Genomic DNA, 17,417 nt, shown 5'->3' with positions numbered 1-17,417 from the left:
CTGCTATGTTTCTTCCATTTTACTAGAAAAGGGAAAAGGAATTTTATGTTTCCAAGTCAACCTCACCTCTGAAAAATATGATAGGGAACTGCCCATATGTAAAGAATAAAGTTATCATGAATAAATGCTGAATTTCCCTACTAAGTTGAAACAGAAAATGCCTAGGAAAATTAGCAGTACTGCTGACTTAATCCTACTATCCTCTTTCCCCAAAATAAGCTAGTTTATTTAACAAATACTTGAGCACCTACTCTACATTATGAGCCATGGAAAGATCACTGAGAGATTATTCTTGCTAAGACCAAGCCTGGAAGCGAAGCTTAGAATTCTCTAAGCCATTTATATATATGAAGGAATTAAACTTTCAAAGTGAAAACTGTGAAAAGTTAGTGCTATCTCAAGGAGGTGAACATGTCATGCCTAGTGATAACCAATGACCCCCCCTTAATAATCTTAGAGGCCATTTAGAGATTAATTTGATCATCTTCATCAAGTGCTTCTAATGTAGATTTTTTTTTTCCTCTCCTTGATAAGGAAACCAAAGTCAAAACTGCTACAGTTTTTTTCCTAGGAAAATCCTCACAAGAGCTTTGATACTTTGTGTGTGAAAAAAATGCAAATAAATACCAGGGGTTACAAATAAGCTTGTTAACCATATTCCCCCCTTTATTCCTAAAACTGAATTTTGTTCTAAGGGAAATTACAATTTGTAATATACACCTTTGAAAGTAAAATAAAAATGAGTACTTGGCAGGGTAGACACCAGAAGGAAGAAAAACAGAAAGAAAAAAAATTAAAACCACAACGTATGTTTTATTATAGAAAAAACAATTTCAAATTTTAAGTGCTTAATTTAGTAATCGTAAGTATAAAATTAGCCTCAATAAAAGATTAATATTCCTTTTTTCACCTTAGAAATTATAGCTGTGATAGTAAAGATTTCAGATAAGCAAACAACAAAAAATATACCCAAGACCTTAACTGCCACATAAGATTTTGTGAATGTGAGCTCACTTTAAAATAAATTAAAAAAAAAAAAATGCCAAGAGAAAAATACAATTTAGGAATTGAAGCTTTTCCATTAATGAAGACTGGTGTGTTAAATGAGTTGTAAAATTATCACAACAAAAAACCCACAACTACATAAAAAATGATCCTATATTGCTCATTACAGTAGTTCTTCCATGAACACAGTTCAAATCCTAAATACTGCACACGTGAATTTCCAGAGTCCGAGATTTAGTAACCTGTCCAGAGAATTTAGGATACTGCCCGCTTCTATATATCAGAGACCTGCCATATTGAGACCCAATATATGTAACCTGAAGTCCTAGAACTATAATCATTTGGTAAAACGTTAAGTATTATTCCAAAAACTCTCAATTTATTAAAAAGGGAAAGTATTCATGTATGTAAAATGTTATATGCTAACTGGCTGGACTCTCTAACTAGACTACCTCCAATTTTTCTGGATCAGAAAACCATAGCTTATAAAAAGAGATTAAAATTAACCAAAATGCAATGTCTAATTCTTTTAGGCTTTTAGAGAAACACAGTGCTATAACACAGTAAGTACTACATATTTAAACTACTTCTTGAACCAGGAAAATCAAGCTGAGTTACTCATAACCTTTCATGTGGATGCTGGTATTCAAAGGTGACTTCCAACAAATAAATGCAGGAAGGGGAAGAAACAACTGAAGTCAAAGAGTTTTCTGCATGGCTGACTCATTTCATTAACATTATAACAGATAATCCAGAGAAGAGCATTATGTGAGTATCCTATTACATTCCTTCCATAAAACAAAGTGTGTAGAATTCCTATATCCACATACATATATTTAAGATTTCACTTTTGGAATTACTAGATATTTTAACCGTAATTGAAATGTAACGCAATCCAGTTCCTTTCCAACTAGCACGTAAGATACCTACATAGCTTACTGTTTTTAGCAAAACCGAACTGATAATCATTACTCCATTTATTTTACACAAATTATCTATAATTGTTTCCACACATTTTAAGTAATGACATCCTGAAGACTTCTAAATAGAACAATTTTTCAAAGGAAAAGAAAAACCAAAGGAGGAGTAGAGTCATACAAAAACTGATGCTCATTTCCTATGCTATAATAATGAAGCTAGACAGATTCTCACCAGTACATCATTGCAGATGTCTCTTAGCTCAGTCTCAATTTTCTCTCTGTATTCTCGAGCCATCTGCTGCTTTTTCTCAGCACCTTCCGTCTTTTGCTCAATACTTGAGACGACCCTCCAAGATGACCTACGGGCTCCTACAACATTTTTATAAGCAACTGAAAGAAGATTCCTCTCCTCATTAGACAATTCAGCTCCTTGCTCAGTTACAGACTTCATGCAGGCTGCCATGTCATCATATCGCTCAGCCTGCTCGGCCAGTTTGGCCTTCTGCACCAGCTCATTTTTATCCATGACTGGATGTTCTGTAGGGGGAAAAAAAAAAGGAGTATTTAGAAATGTTTTCCCAAATATACAGACTCAAAAGTTATATGTGCTTAATAAGCCATATTAACACCTCAAACCTAGTTGTCTGTGAAGGATTCTTCACATGGGGAATTAAAATTTAGGTCTCTTAGGAGAATGATCATAAATTGTTTCCAATATCACTAAGTAATCCAAAACTTATGCAGCTTTTCTTCATTTGGTAAAAACAATGCCTAGAAAGAGCATTAAAATTTCTATGCTTCCAGAACCATGAGTCATGCCAGTTTGACATAATTCATATCTTTTAACTTTCATCATACTTACTTCTGTCAGGAATGATTAAGTTTTAGTTGTTAGTATCCCCATCCCAAACCTACTAGATCTTGCCAGCTGATTATAACATGATAATTTTCTGGGAAAAACGAACAAATATGGTTCTTCTTAGACATTTTGATCATTAAAACATCAAGGAGCAACATCTAATGCTAAGACCTCATCTATCTCTTGCTATATGCACACTACTTTACTTTTTTGAGTCCTATCTGTACACACTAAAATATGTCACACTGGAAGCACCCAATGTCACTGTGCTTAAAAGTTTAAATGTAGGCTCAAAGCATTTTAATTCTAGCAGTCACAACTTTATTATGTTATCAATCAAGCTGCTCTTTCCCGTCTTTTCACCTAATTCACTTTCCTTAGACTTCAATTTATCTCTGCTGGTCTTCTTCAAAAACAATCCTTTTTAAAGGGTCTGCAACACAGAGAAAGATACTAAACTATACAGGGATCCCACAGAATGATGCCAGAAATGCACTATTAAATTAAAAGGTGGAGAGAAGAGCCACTGCCACCCACACCATGAAAGTGACATACACTTTACCTTCCCACGGAAATCCCACTACACTTTCTTTTTTCTGAACAGTTACCACTATTTAAACAAACAATCATCTAGCTTCAGTAAGAGCTGTACTGTTTCAATGAATAAACTAATATTTTTTATCTCATTTTCCTCCTGTTCTCGAAATATTAATTTTTCCCCTAGGAACTCTGAGATGCTCTCTGATTAACGTTGCATCTAACGAAAAATATCCTAAAACCAATATAAACGTTTCCCTATCCTCTTTGGTACAAGAGGAAGTGGATTAGGTTTCTCATAGAATAACTTGGGTTCCAATGCCTCGCCTCTACACTGCAGAGAAGACTCGCCGCACCCACTTAACCCTCAACTGACTTAAGACGTACGGTAGGGTGAAAGAAATCGCGCAGACCGTGACTTTAAAGTGCAAATCCCACGGTCCGCGCTGTCGGCAACCACCTCCCCTCCTTGGCTCCGCCCAGGCTTGCGCCTCCGCACAAGTCCCCGACTCTCTTTGTCACGGCGGATCTGTGTCAAGGAGCCCAACCTACCGCTGCGTGTTAATTCCAACCCCCCCTCCCCAGCCGCAGCAGAGCAAGAGGGAGGAGCAGCCCGCGCACCCGCCCAAGTCAGAAGTGGGGGGGAGCCGCTCGCCCCACCCGGGGGCAGAGTCGCCAGTGCCGCCCGCAAAAGCGGAACCGCTACCAGTCCCGTTGCGGACACACCCCGCTCTCCCACCGCCGTCTTCCCAGCCACCGGACACCACCGGTGTCCCAGCAGAGTACAGAAGCACCCAACAGCTGCGGCAGGTGGGGGAGGGGGCGAGAACCACACCCAACCCAAAGGGGACACCACCGGCTGTTAAGCTCAAGCCTATCCGCCCCGCAAAGCAGGATGTGAGTCTCAATACCCGGAGCAGGGACCTTCTAGTTCTCCCCCCGGGATGAGTTTCCGACGCTCACCGCGGTCTTCTCCAACCCCTGTTCTAGCCCCAGGGACTCGGCGCCCCCATTCGCACTTCCAGCGCCCGTTCCCGAGTAGGAAGAGCCAACCCCTCCCCCACCCGACCGGGAAAATTCAAGTCCTTCCTCCCACTGCAGAACCCAGGAAATCCAGCCCTAGGTCCCAGGAGAGCCCCACCCCAAACCTCACCCGTAGTGGGTTTGCCCTGGACACCAGAGAGCGGTCTCGCCCTGGTATACCTGGCGATACGCTGGCCCGGCCAGAGCTCGGCCCGCTCTCGGCCAGGCCCTCCCCCCGCCCAGGTCCCCGCGGTCCCCAGCCCCTCCCCGCCGCCGCAGCGCGGGGCGCGGAGGCTGCGCCGCGGAGGAGGGAGAGGGGGAGGGGAATGGGAGGCGAGGCTAGCAAGGGGAGCCGAGGGGAGGGGGCGGCCTCACCTGCGCCACTGCAATGTCCGCGGCCGCCGATCATTATCTCCGGCGGAAGCGAGGGGCAGTGGGGCGAGGACGGAGGGTGTGAGGGGCCACTGGGGCAAGGGTGGGGACGGATCGCAGCCGGTGGCGTCTCGGCTATGCCTCATCAGCCCTCCAGAGCTGGGGGACCCCCGGGGATCCCGCGCGTGGGCACCTTCTCCACGCGGGGAGGAAGAGAGTCAGGGGAACGAACGCCGATCGGTGCTGAGGCGTCGGTCCGGAAGCAAGTAGCCGGAGGCGGCCGCGAATGCCCGCCCGAGCCAGCGGAAGAGGAGCCGCCGCCCGTGTCTGCCTAAGGAGACTCCGCCTCAGCCCAGAGCCACTACCGCAGGCGAGCGGCTGAGGGGACGCCGAGCCAGGACAGCTCCCACGCCTTCACAAGGCTGACTTGGAGCAAGAAAGAGCGGGGCGAGGCGGCGGCGGCCGCGGCCGGGTGCCTTACCTGTATCCGGAGTGGGTGGCGGCGGACGGACGGGGGCTCAGCAGTCTCTGGGCGGCGGCGGCAGCGGCAGCGGCGAGGCTGAGACTCTGTCCCTGGATCTCGCTGCTCACAGGCTACAGCCGCTCCGCAGACACGGGGTTTCCTCCAATCACCAGCCCCGGCAGCAGGGGCACCACACGCACGATGACGTCAAACGCTGCTATGGCAACCGTTGATTGGTGCCCACAGCTCTCGGGGCCCAGCGCAACCGCCGCACCCCGGTGCGCGCGCCCTGCCCGCCCGCGCTAGAGGGCGAACGGAGGAGCGCGCGTTCTCTCCGCTACCAACACCCCTCCCCACCCTGCACAGCTCCCAACTTTTCTGTTCTGGTCCCCAGTGCGCCTGGAAAAGGAGCCGCTTTGTTTTCCTCCCAGCCACTACCCTTTTTCCTAGCCTCCCCTTTGGCTTTCCCACACTCTCTCCCTGGCGACCTCCCCCGGCTCACTCTAGCATTAAGCCTGCGGGAAGTCAGTCTCTCCCCACCCCCACCTTCGCCGTAGTTCGGGCTTTCTGCGCCGGCGCCAGTCACTCCCTCTAGAAGGGGCTCCGGTTCAGCCACATCCGGGATCTTTTACATCCCCCCCCAGCCCCCCTCCTCCCCGCTGCCTGGCCGCCCCGCCCTCCGAGCTTCGCGGTGTTAACTGCCCCAGGGCCGCCCCAGGGCGGGATGATGCGTGGAGAGGCGACTCTGGCATTACGAGCAGGACTGGCGGTGGGGGGCCGGGCGCGGTCAGACGTGGGGTGGGGGCACGGCTTGGGGCACTCCCCGACCCCCACCGGCCGCTCCCCGTCGCCAGGCGGGACGGCCCGAGCACGCGGCCCCTCCCTTCCTCCTTTCCTCCCTTCCGCCGCTGCGGCTTTACCTGCTGGCTCGAAGGAAACGGCCTTAGACCTTTTAAGGCTCGGAAAAGAAAGCGAGGCGTCCGGCCCCCGAATGTGGCTGAGTGACGCGGAGGCTTTCCAATCCGGAGCTCGGGATCTGTGCGCTGTGACAGCCGCGAGGGGACAATGGGTGGGCGCCGAGGTGGGGGCGAGGTGGGCCGAGCCAGGCGGAGCCGGCGGGAGGTGAGGCCGCTTTCAGAGAGCCGGCAGTTCCGACGGGTAAAGGGGCGTTAAACCGAGGGTCGGACGTGCTCCTGGAAGCCTTAAGGAAGCGAGGCGATGAAACAGGCTTGGACGCACAGATCGGTTTTTCGTGGGCTAATTTTTTCACCCAAATAAAGCTTTCACTTGAAGACCTCATACTGTATTGACTTAAAACATGAAAACCATTATCTTTTTGTCTTCTGGAAGCAAGGTTTGAGGGCGTCGTAAATCCCAGGGCCATGGCCGACATTGGGAGTGGGCCGCAGGCTGGTTGAGGAGCGGGGACTGGAGTCTGGAAGAGGGGGAAGGAGAAGGGCGGAAATTGCAGGTGCGGGAGATGGTAGGGTTTCCACCCAGTCCACTGAAGGAAGTTGGAGGAGATACATTCTCAATGTTAAGTATCTGCCCCTTCGCCCTTTAAATGTGCTTGAGTTAAGAAAGACCAGTGCTTCGTGCCTTGCAAGACCACTTGAAAAGGTCATCGACTTTGTAGTTGGCAGTAAGAAAACTCGGAACTCTTCAATTACCCTTGTTGGGTGAACAACTTGATTTTTTCCTAACATTACTGAGCACCTGCTAGGGGACTGCACTAAATACAGCAGACAGAAGTGCCTCAGGAATTCAGCCCCAAGATTTCTAGAGGATTCAATTTCTCACTAGCAGACACAAAATGATTCCTTACCCTCTCCGAACTTTATGATGGATACAATGTCTGGATGACAAGACTCTTCCCCAGATTACTCTTTGCTGAAATGACGGCTGAGCATAGTATGGACCTAGCATTTCCAGTGAACGGTTCAATTTCAGTGTTAAATTTTCCCCCAAGTTTCTATGTCAGCATAGATTCATAGTAGAGTGAGTGGATGAACAAATTGATAGAGGTTTTTCTTCTGAGATGTTGAAGTCGACTTGCTTTGACTCCCAAGTAATTTCAAAACTGTTTTTTAAGAAATTGTTTCCAGTCTTGGAGTAGACGCTAGAAATCTGACAGAAGCTACGATATTAAATCTTTTTTGACGAAGGAAAGTGGTGGTTTTTTTTTAAATGTCTGAAATATAGAGATGTCTATATAGAATATATGCCTTTTGTTTTAGAAAATTAAGGGATTCCTCTGCATAAATAAATTGCAGATTTAATTTGGGAAAGCTAAGTCTTTTGCCTCATGCTTTAAGTAGCAAGGTATTTTTTAGTGAAACAATAGGCGCTAGTAGGTTTTACAAACTCAACACATTCACATAATAAAGATGAAGCTATGAAGCTACAAGGAAATAGGAATAAGGTATGTCATGACTACCTCAAGAGAAGTAATTTGAGCAATTAAGGAATAACTATGGCAAAAACAAAACAATAAGTAGAACCTATGGACTTGATTTCTGGGAAATTACTAGAGACTTTCACTTATTAGTCTGACCTGTTTACTTTTCTACACTGCTCAACTCTTACCTCAGTCAAGTTGATAAACCTCTCTTGCCTTGATATTCACAGCAATAAAATATTAGTAATAAAAGCACTTAACTCATTAGCTGGTATTGAGGGTTACGTGAATACATACATACTCACGTATATTTCTTAACACCATTCATGGTCAGTCATTTAACTATCATTTGTAAATGGATATATCTGATGGATGTCTACTGTTCAAAGGGTAGTAAAAATAAAATGGAACTATAAAATTTCTTTTTAAAATGTGCAGTCTAAAGTTCACTCTGAAAATGAACATTTGTGTTAGTCTGTTAGCACTAATGAGACATAAGTGATGGCACTAAATATTACTCCATTCCTCACAGAAGACTGTAGTGATCTCTTCAGAGCTGTGCCATACATTATATCAGGAAAGAATTCAGGTAAATTAACTTGAATCCATCACTCCAACTGGAAAAAAAAAAACTCTCAAAGGATGGACTCTATTGAAAATGTGGCAGTTACATGATCTCTTAAGTGTAATCAAAATTCAATCAGGCTATAATCTCACTTCAACATCATTTTAGTTGTAGAAAGCAGTGTTGTGCATAGGGCTTTGCAGTCAGAAGTAGGGCCCACTCTTGGTTTGCCATTGAGAAATATGTAAACTTAGGCCACTAAATTGGGCATACTAATTCCCAATTCCATCATATTATTGCAATGATTAAGTGAGAAATTAAGGAAAGGGCTATATATAGTGCTATAGATCCTGATTATCTATTGCTGAAATAACCTGGAGTTTGTGGCAGAGGCTCACTCTTCTCCAAACCATTTTTCTAACACTGCCACAGCTGGATTCCACTGCCCAATTTCCCTTATAGTGAGGTATGGTCCTGTAAGTAAGTGCTAACTATTGAGATATGACCAAAGTGATGTGCTCTGCCTGTGGGACTGGTCCATAAAATTTTCCCTGTTTGAACTCTCTTAAGTTCCTAATGTGCCTGCTGAATGGAGAACAGTTGAAGTCTTATAAGAGGATGGGATTATAAAATGTGTCCCTGAAAGCCTAGAAGACCTGTTTTTCATCAACTTGTAGTTTATTGAGGGGGTAAATTCTATTTTTTAAGCCACTGCAATTTAAGTTTTATTTGTTACAACTGCTAGAATTGTAAAGTTTAGATGTCCTTGTCAAGTCCAAAGCATGCTAAAAACTTTTTAAAAAGAAGCAAACAAGAAAGAAAATGGGTAAGAAAAGAAAAGGAGAAGGAAAAGAAATGAAGAAAGAAATAAAAGGAAAATTGATCTTTTGATAAAAGTGAAAATAAATATAGATATTCTGACTAATATGTTGATGTCTAGAATGACCTTAGAAAAGGAATATTTCCTCACTTAATTGTGAATTGCTCTGATAAACTCACTACTTACCACCTCACAATAGCTCCATGGACTGGAGACCAAGCCTTGAACACATGGGTCTTCTGGAAGACATTTTAAATCCAAAATGGAAAAACAGGTAAATCATGGTTCCTCTTTGAAGAAACTCAATTATAGTGCAGCACTGTGAAGTAAGAACTAGTAAATATGAATTTGAGAAATCTGAGCTGTGAGCTCTTTTTATGGAAAGGTGAGGAAGTCTCTCTGAAAAAAAAATTCATTCTAAAAATTACTGATTTGATTATGATCATAATGCTTTCTTGCATCCAATGGCATTTTAAATTCTGCAGTTAAATTTTTAGTCTCCTTCCATTCTTACCTTATGGGTCACTGTTTGATTGATAGCATAGGTCTTCACATTCTATTAAGGACACAAATAGGCTTTTCTAAAATGTTTCCTCTTTTCCCATAGTAAATAATAATTTTGTCACATATGTTTTTCCTTGGAGTCTTCAAACGTATATGTGTTCTGTTTCCTTGTATTCTAGAATTCTGCATAGCTCATGTTGTGGTAGTGATTATTTTCCTATTTTATGTCAATGAGGGAGGTTCCTGCCAAATGATTACATTTCCTCCGCTTCTTTTACTATCCTCTTGAAAACTGGTATATCTAACATTGTAGGACAGGTCAACTATGTGCTCCCTTGCCCAAATTCTGAAATCAAACAGATGTTCACATTTATCATTTACTGAGTGGCCTCCGTGAAACAGAATCTTTCCCTGATCCAATTGTCCAGTTGTCTGCCACGAGAGGAATTTATGTTGTCAAGAATCAGAGGCTATCTGTGGTTCTTCTTTAATCAGCTCTGATAAATGGAAAAACCACAAAGTTAAACACTGTGGGCTGTCAGCGTGTTTCCGAATATGACCTTATCTGTGGTTCTCTATTCCAGGGATCTATCCATCACTTTTTGTAACTAATTGTCTCCCAGTCTTTGCTATTTTTCTTGTGATTTCTCCTTTGTACATTCTGATTGAATAAATAGTTTGAAAGCTTACAACTTTTTTTTTTTTTTTTTGAGACGAGGTCATGTTATGTTGCCTGTACAGGTCTCAAACTCCTTGGCTCAAGTGATTGATCCTCTCACCGTAGTCTCCTAAGTATGTGGGACTTAAAAGTTTAAACTTTTCCCTATCAAATTTTCTCTTCTTTTTTTAAGAGGACAAAATATATAAAATAGAATTTCTTGATTTGGCTTCTCATATAATGTAGTCAGTGGAAAGTCTTCCTAGACTCTTGCGAATGGTTTGTACTTATTTTTCAAAAACACACGATCTTTCAATGAGAAGAAAGGAAAGGTTATAATAAGAATCTTGGCATCATTTTAACGTTTTAACCTTAAATCTTCAGTCAATGATAATTTTACTATTTTTTTTTTCATTTTATAACCAAAGGTGAAGATTTTAATTTGGTATGAAGCATTAGGAATAGATTTTGGAAGTGACTGTTGGACCAGAAATGAAGGTGTTGGTTTGTAATACAAGTTTGTCTGAATTTGGGAATCATTTCTATGGAGAAGTAGGAAAAAATAAAAATGAGAGAAAGTATTGGTGCTACACTGTCTGCTAGACCAGTGGAGCTTGCTACCATGTGGCCATGCCTTGAGGCAGGTAAAGACATGTGGGAGTTTCAATTTTGCACTCGTTTAAAATTCAGAAGTGATCAGTTCACCTTCAAAAGTAATCATGGAGTGGAGAGGTCAGAAGACCACATCCCTTCTTTGTATGGATTTCAGTCCTGAATACTCAAGATTAAGTAAAGTGAACATTTGGAATTCATTGTGGGTTTAAAATACAATAAAAATGCATATGTATCAGAAGAAAATTTTTGTTTTATTTTTCCCCTTTCTAGCAAAACACACATCTGAAAAAGGAATCAAGCATAATGTGAATTTCTGGCAGTTTTCCTGGGGCCTGATATAAAATTTTTCCTGGACCTATGAGCAGAATTTCTGTATTCTAGCTTCCTCTGTCATTCCTCTGGGGCAATTACTCTAAACTTGAACTTATTTTTTAGGAGGAGTTCTTACTCTTTTTTAGCCATAAAATCCTCAGAAATTCCTAAGCTATTTCAGTGACTTAATAGGAAATGTAAACCAAATCCACTATATAGAACATGAGACAGTTATTCTGGGCAAGTCAGATGTGTTTTTGACATGATTGACTTTCACACAATTAATGCCTCACTTATTTGTTAAACATTGATTTTTTTTTTTTCAGTCAGGCTAACACTGTCAGTAGGCTTTAGGCTTGAATAATTGAAAAAAAAAAATTGTAGGAACATGTTAATTTGGTAAGTGACCAGTGGAAGAAAAGCATGCATGTGGGATTGGTTTTCTAAACCACCATTTGTCCAAAGATCTATCTAAGCAGTTCTGAGGTCAGCTTTCTTTTGTGACTTTCCTAACACAGCTAGCTTATGCATGCAGATGGCATAAATAAGTTAATGTCTCAGGTAGGCAGCCTCTATAGAGGTTAGGGACAGAAAACATTACCAAGGTCAAGCTTTGGAAAGGAAAATTAACCCTTGGCTACTGACAAAAAGGCTTGATTGTTTTATTAGAGGAAGCTGAGTATAAGAGGACTGGGAAGAGAAGTGGCCATTGAACTTGACCTGAGAAGAAACAGACTACCAAATCCAGAGAAAGTGCCAAGACTTGATGTACAGAAACAGGAGTGCACAGCATATTTCACCATGAGGCTTTGATTATGACATTCTACAGTTCTTTGTCAAACGTCCCAGGGTCTTTTCTGGAAGGGTAAGTAAATAGTATCAGGACCAGGCGATTCTGGAATGTCAGTAAAATGGTTGTTACCCCCAAGGATGATTGTCCTCATTTTTAGAAAAACAGAACAAAGCCAGGCTCAGTGTTCAGTGCTACAGTGCTGGCCTAGCATGCAGGAGGTCTGGGTTCAATATCTGATACTAAGGGGGAAAAGAAGAAGAAGAAGAAAAAAGAAAGAAAAGAAAAAGCAGAACAACTTCAATGGATATGGGTCCTGGAAAGGTCACATTTATTCTTTAAAAAATATTTATGAAATAGCTATTTTAGTTATTTTATTTTATAGATTGAACCCAGGGGTACTCTACAACTGAGCTAGATCTCCAGCCCTTTTTATTTTCTATTTTGAGACAGGGTCTCACTAAGTTTCTCAGGCTGTCTTCAAACTTGTGATCCTCCTGCCTGGAGCCTCCTGTCCTTGGAATTACAGTGTACACCACTGTGCCCAGCTGGAATAGCTGTTTAAATAACAGATATATCAGGTGCCAAGATTGGAAAGATGAAAACCAAAAAGACACTTTTGGACCACAATATAATCACATTTTGGGAAGGAAAAAAATATACTGGCCACCTCTTCATAGATAACTGGTAAAGACTGGTTGATGGAAGAATTATGAAACAAAGTAAGTGGTTTTTAAAAGAGGAAAACATTTTGGTGACTACTAATACCTCTATATATGGATAATAATATGAATAAATGAAGTATTTAAACTTGGAAATAGAGGGGAGTATTTTTTATTAGGAAAAAAATGAATACATTTTATTATATTTGGTTTTTTGCAAAGGACCCTGGTCTAGATTTGGTAACAATAAAAATGAGATAGGGAGTAAAAATGGGGAAGAGAAATAAGACTTGAATGATCCAGTTATGTTTAAATACTAACAATAAACGGGACATTGTGTTTTTTGAAACATTTACTTAATTCAGGGAACAGACTCAAGAAATCAATTAAAAGAGACTATTAAAATTTAAACATCGTCTTTAACTGTATTTATGAAAATACAGAAAAAGATTATATATATAAACATATGGGATTAAATAGAAAAACAAAACCTACTATTTTTAAAAGACAAAATTTTAATCCCTTGCTGCATTGATCAAATTTATAGAAAATTTCAAGAAAGGTATATTTTAAATATCACAGATTAGTAGTAAGTTTTTTTTTTTTTTGGCATATATACTACCAAAGAGAGTACATAAATTTTTAAATTGTTATTAATAATGAGGTTTTTCTCCCTCCACGTGTTTCTTTCCCTCAATAATTTTGCACTTAGTACAATTTCTTACAAAAATTAAGTATGAATAAATGCAAATCAATTCATAAGTGTTGGATGTTTTAGCATTTTTACTTTTATTCCCCCCAGTGCTAGGAATTGAACCCAGTACCTCACACATGCTAGACAAGTGCTTTACAACTGATCTACTTTCCCTGCATGTTGGATGTTTAGATTTTTTTTTTAGGAAACTCATAATTCTTGTTCAGACTTATCAAGAATTAGAGGCTTGAGAACATTTGAAGAAGCAAATCTAAGGATGGCCTGTGCATGGATCTGCAAAGTTTGTCCTGTATACTTTCTTCCTTTTAAAGAAAATTTTCCCTCAATTTTTAACTATAATTATGATCATATGTTAGTTGCAAAAATTATTGGGATCCACTGTGATATTCCCTACATGCATACCACGTGTAGATTGTGTCCACTCTTAATTCTTCCTTATCCCTTCCCCCTCTCCTCTCTTCCAACACCTATCCCTCTTTTATTTTCAGGTAATTTAATTTTTCATATGTGGGAGAACATGTACAGTACTTGTCTTTCTGTATCTAGTTGATTTTATTTATCATCATGTCTTCTGATTCCTTCCATTTTCCTACAAATGGCAGAATCTCATTCTTCTTTATGGAGGAATAATACTCTATTATGTATATACACACTATATATATATATATATATATATATATATATATATATATATATACCCCATTTCTCAATTCATTTATCCATCAACACTACTTATCTTGGTTCCTTATCTTGGTTATTGGGAATACTGTCCCTTTCTTCTCATTACTAATGGAATTTCTGATACTCACCTGGGTATGTGGCTCCCTGAAATAAAGACTATATTTCTTTCCTTCCTTCCTTTCCTTCCTTTCTTTTTATGAACAGGTGCATTTTTTATTTTATTATACATTTTTACTGGTGTGTTGTAATTGTACATAATGATGGAATTTGTTGTTACGTATTTGTACATGCACAGAGTATGACAATATTATTTGGTCAATATCACTTCCCAACATTACCCGCCTCCCTCCTACCCCTTTGTCCCTTTCCTTTACTCATCTTCTTTTGATTTTCATGAGATTTACCCTTACCTTTCTTTTCCTGTTTCCTCTCTAGTTTCCCCACTTGAGAGAAAATATATGACCCTTGACCTTCTGAGTTTGACTTATTTTGCTTAACATAATGGTCTCTAGTTCCATCCATTTTCTTGCAAATGACATATTTCATTTTTCTTTATGGCTGAATAAAACTCCATTGTGTATACAAACCACATTTTCTTTATCCTAGGTCTGAAGATAGACACCTAGGCTGGTACCATAGTTTGGCTATTGTGAATTGTGCTGCTATAAACATTGGTATGCATGTATCATCATAGTATATGACTTTCATCGTTCAGGGTAAATACTGAGAAGTGGTATAGCTGGGTCATTTGGTGGTTCTATGCCTAGTCTTTTGAGAAACCTCATACTGATTTCCATAGTGGTTGTGCTAATTTACAATCCCACCAATGGTATATAAGTGTTCCCTTTTTTCACATCCTCCGGCATTTATTATTGTTTGTATTCTTGATAATTGCCAATTTGACTGGTGTGAGATGGAATCTCAATGTAGTTTTGATGTTCAGTTCCCTAATTGCTCATGAGGTTAAATATTTTTTCATATATTTGTTGGCCATTTGTATTTCTTCTTTTAAGAAGCGTTTTAAAGACCTCATTTCTTAGCCTTCCATCCAATTAAGTGTGCCATGTAAATAAGAAATGCCCAAAGAGATGTAAGGAGATATTTCATGTGAGACCTCTGGAGATTGTCCTTAATGGGAAGGTTTATACTGTGCTTTGTCTCTTCCCCTTCCAGAATGTGGACACCGTCAAGAGCCTAGCAAGCCAACCTGTGTGAGGCAGAATGCAAAGGAAAGCAGAACCTTGAAGCTGAAGGCAGCTGGGCTCTCACAACTTAGGACTGCCAGACCAGCCCTGACCTGTGAACCTCTGCATTGTCATTGTTGTTGCTGAGTAGAATTTTATGTAATTAAGCTCCTGCTTATTTGGAATTTCTGTATTTGCAGTTAAACCTAATCCTAACCAATAGTGACCTAAATAACCCTAAAATTGTTACATACTTTACATACTTGTTGTGGATTCTATGGCTCTAGAGCATTTTCTGAGTGCTCTGGTATAGCATGAGTCTCTTTTAGTAGATTATACTACATTTTTCCTGGCTAAATGGATAAATGTTAAAATAATCCATCACCATATTTTATCATATTCATGTCCACTATGTACAGTAATTCCAATGTCTCTTTTCCTAATTTGACAAAATTATTTTATTTTGTTTTGTATTTTATAAAAATGTATAAGTTATTTAATAAATGGTATAGAAAGATTAAGAATTTTTTCTTTGATTTATGTATTGGGGCACTTTTGAATTTTTTCTAATATATTAAAATATAATTTACATATACTAAAATTCACTAACTTTAGATGACTGGTATGGTGAGTTTTGATTAAAACTTGCTTATGTTACATAATCATATTACTCTCTCCAGAATCACAATATGCAATAAAACATTCCCACCACTCCAAAATCTCCGTCCCCTCTCCATCCCCCTTTCTTTATTTCTGATTTTTTTTCCCTCTTTCAATTGTGGATGTCTTAATGTCCCAGTGTCATTTGTTAAAAGTAATTCATCCTTCATTGAATTACATTTTCATATTCGTTAAAACGTGTGGCTCTATTTAGTCTATTCCTTTTAATTACAGAGTAATATTCCCTTATATGAATATACCAGAATGTGTTTATTTACTCACCTGTTGTTGGACATTTGGTTATTTCTAGTTTTTGACTAGTGTGAATAAAGATGCTGTAAACTTGCACGTTTTAGTTTTTGTGTGAACATATGCTTGTATTTCTCTGGGTTAAATACCTAGGAGAGGGATTGAGGGATTTAATAGTAACTTTGGGTTGAACTTTATAAGAAGCCATTTCCAAAGTGGTACCATTTTGTATTCTCACCAGCAGTATTCAAGAGTTCCTGTTCTACATCCTTACCAACCCTTAGAATTGTCAGTGTCTTTGATTATAGCCACTCTGGTGGGTGTATCATGATATCTTTTGTTTTTAGAATGCATCTCTCTAATGGCTAATGATGTTGGGTATTTTTTTCACGTGTGTTTGTCATTTCCCTTTCTTCATTTTAATTGGTTTCTTTGCTTTCTTGGTTATGTTTTTAAAACAACAAATAAATATTTTGAGGGATATGACCTTCAAAGGAACCTTGAAGGATCTTAGGCCTTCAAGAAAATAAAGGTTATTTCTCATTTGAGTGAGAGAAGAGAGGGGACTTTCCTGGTTTATTTGGTGAATATATTTGAATATCTATGTATAGTACTCAATTATTTAAAGGAGAGTATATAACAGTAACTAAAAAATGTAATACTTTTACTGCTCATGCTTTACTGAGTAAAAGTGAACATGATATTTTGGTCATTTATGTTGCTGATCCAAAATGAATGGCTTAACTTCTTCAAGCCACCATGTTATCATTTTAATGAATTACTCTTAATAATTTTCTAACCCTTCTCCAAAGTAATCATTCATTTCTCTAACTTTGAAAAGCCCCTCGGTGTCTTATGGAATGGTAGTAAGTGTCACAAATCCAGAAAAGCTATGACACCACAGGGGAATGGAGAGTGGCCGAGTCTTCCATTTTTGTTTTTTGTTCAATCCAGTGGGTTCTTTAAGACCAGGGTCCACATGGTACTCTAAGAGCCATGATGCCAAAGCAGGAATGTAAATTAATCACACTGTGAAAGTTGTTGAAATGCTACTGAAACAGAAGGCAATTCCTCTTTTTTGGTGCTGCAAATCAATCATTAGAGCACGCATCACTTAAATAAAGGAGAACACTGCAAGTATCAAACTGTTCAGCATTGAACTGTACTGCCTCTGAGAGAGTAAGCTCCTCACCCTCGGGAATATCCAAACAGAAGTTCCATGACATCTGACAGGTGTGATATGGAAGTTAGTAATTGGTTTTGCTGTTTAAAATATGACATTAATTTTATTTTCAGTTTAATTTGATTTCATCACAATTCTTATAGGCAGTATAGCATAATAAGCAGAGATTGGGTTATTGAGTTACTTGCAACCTCTATGACCTTCGGATCTTCTGTTTCCTCATTTATAAAAAAGAGATAATG

General features: G+C 40.0%; 1 protein-coding gene across 5 annotated transcripts in view; it reads right to left on the bottom strand.

Moving 5' to 3' along the window:
• The window catches only part of Ywhaz (tyrosine 3-monooxygenase/tryptophan 5-monooxygenase activation protein zeta), a 113,692-nt gene extending 108,246 nt beyond the window's left edge, over positions 1-5,446 (bottom strand). For 2 of the 5 annotated variants that reach the window (XR_011704676.1, XM_071602207.1), the window contains exons 1-2: positions 4,720-5,011; positions 2,158-2,462 (exon numbers count right to left, since the gene is read on the bottom strand). Coding sequence is in view for 4 of the 5 variants with exons in the window: in XM_071602207.1 (XP_071458308.1) it covers positions 2,158-2,462; positions 4,720-4,753 (339 nt within the window). In the remaining variant the exon portion in view is untranslated. Of the gene's footprint in view, positions 1-2,157; positions 2,463-4,474; positions 4,500-4,719; positions 5,012-5,197 lie in introns of those variants that run through there. The other 3 variants (XM_027948726.2, XM_027948717.2, XM_027948734.2) reach the window with 3 other exon arrangements.
• Positions 5,447-17,417: the final 11,971 nt, after the last annotated feature.

The sequence above is a fragment of the Marmota flaviventris genome, chromosome 15, assembly GCF_047511675.1.
Source record: "Marmota flaviventris isolate mMarFla1 chromosome 15, mMarFla1.hap1, whole genome shotgun sequence".
NCBI lineage: Eukaryota > Metazoa > Chordata > Mammalia > Rodentia > Sciuridae > Marmota > Marmota flaviventris.
This window is presented reverse-complemented; position numbering and strand designations above follow the sequence as displayed.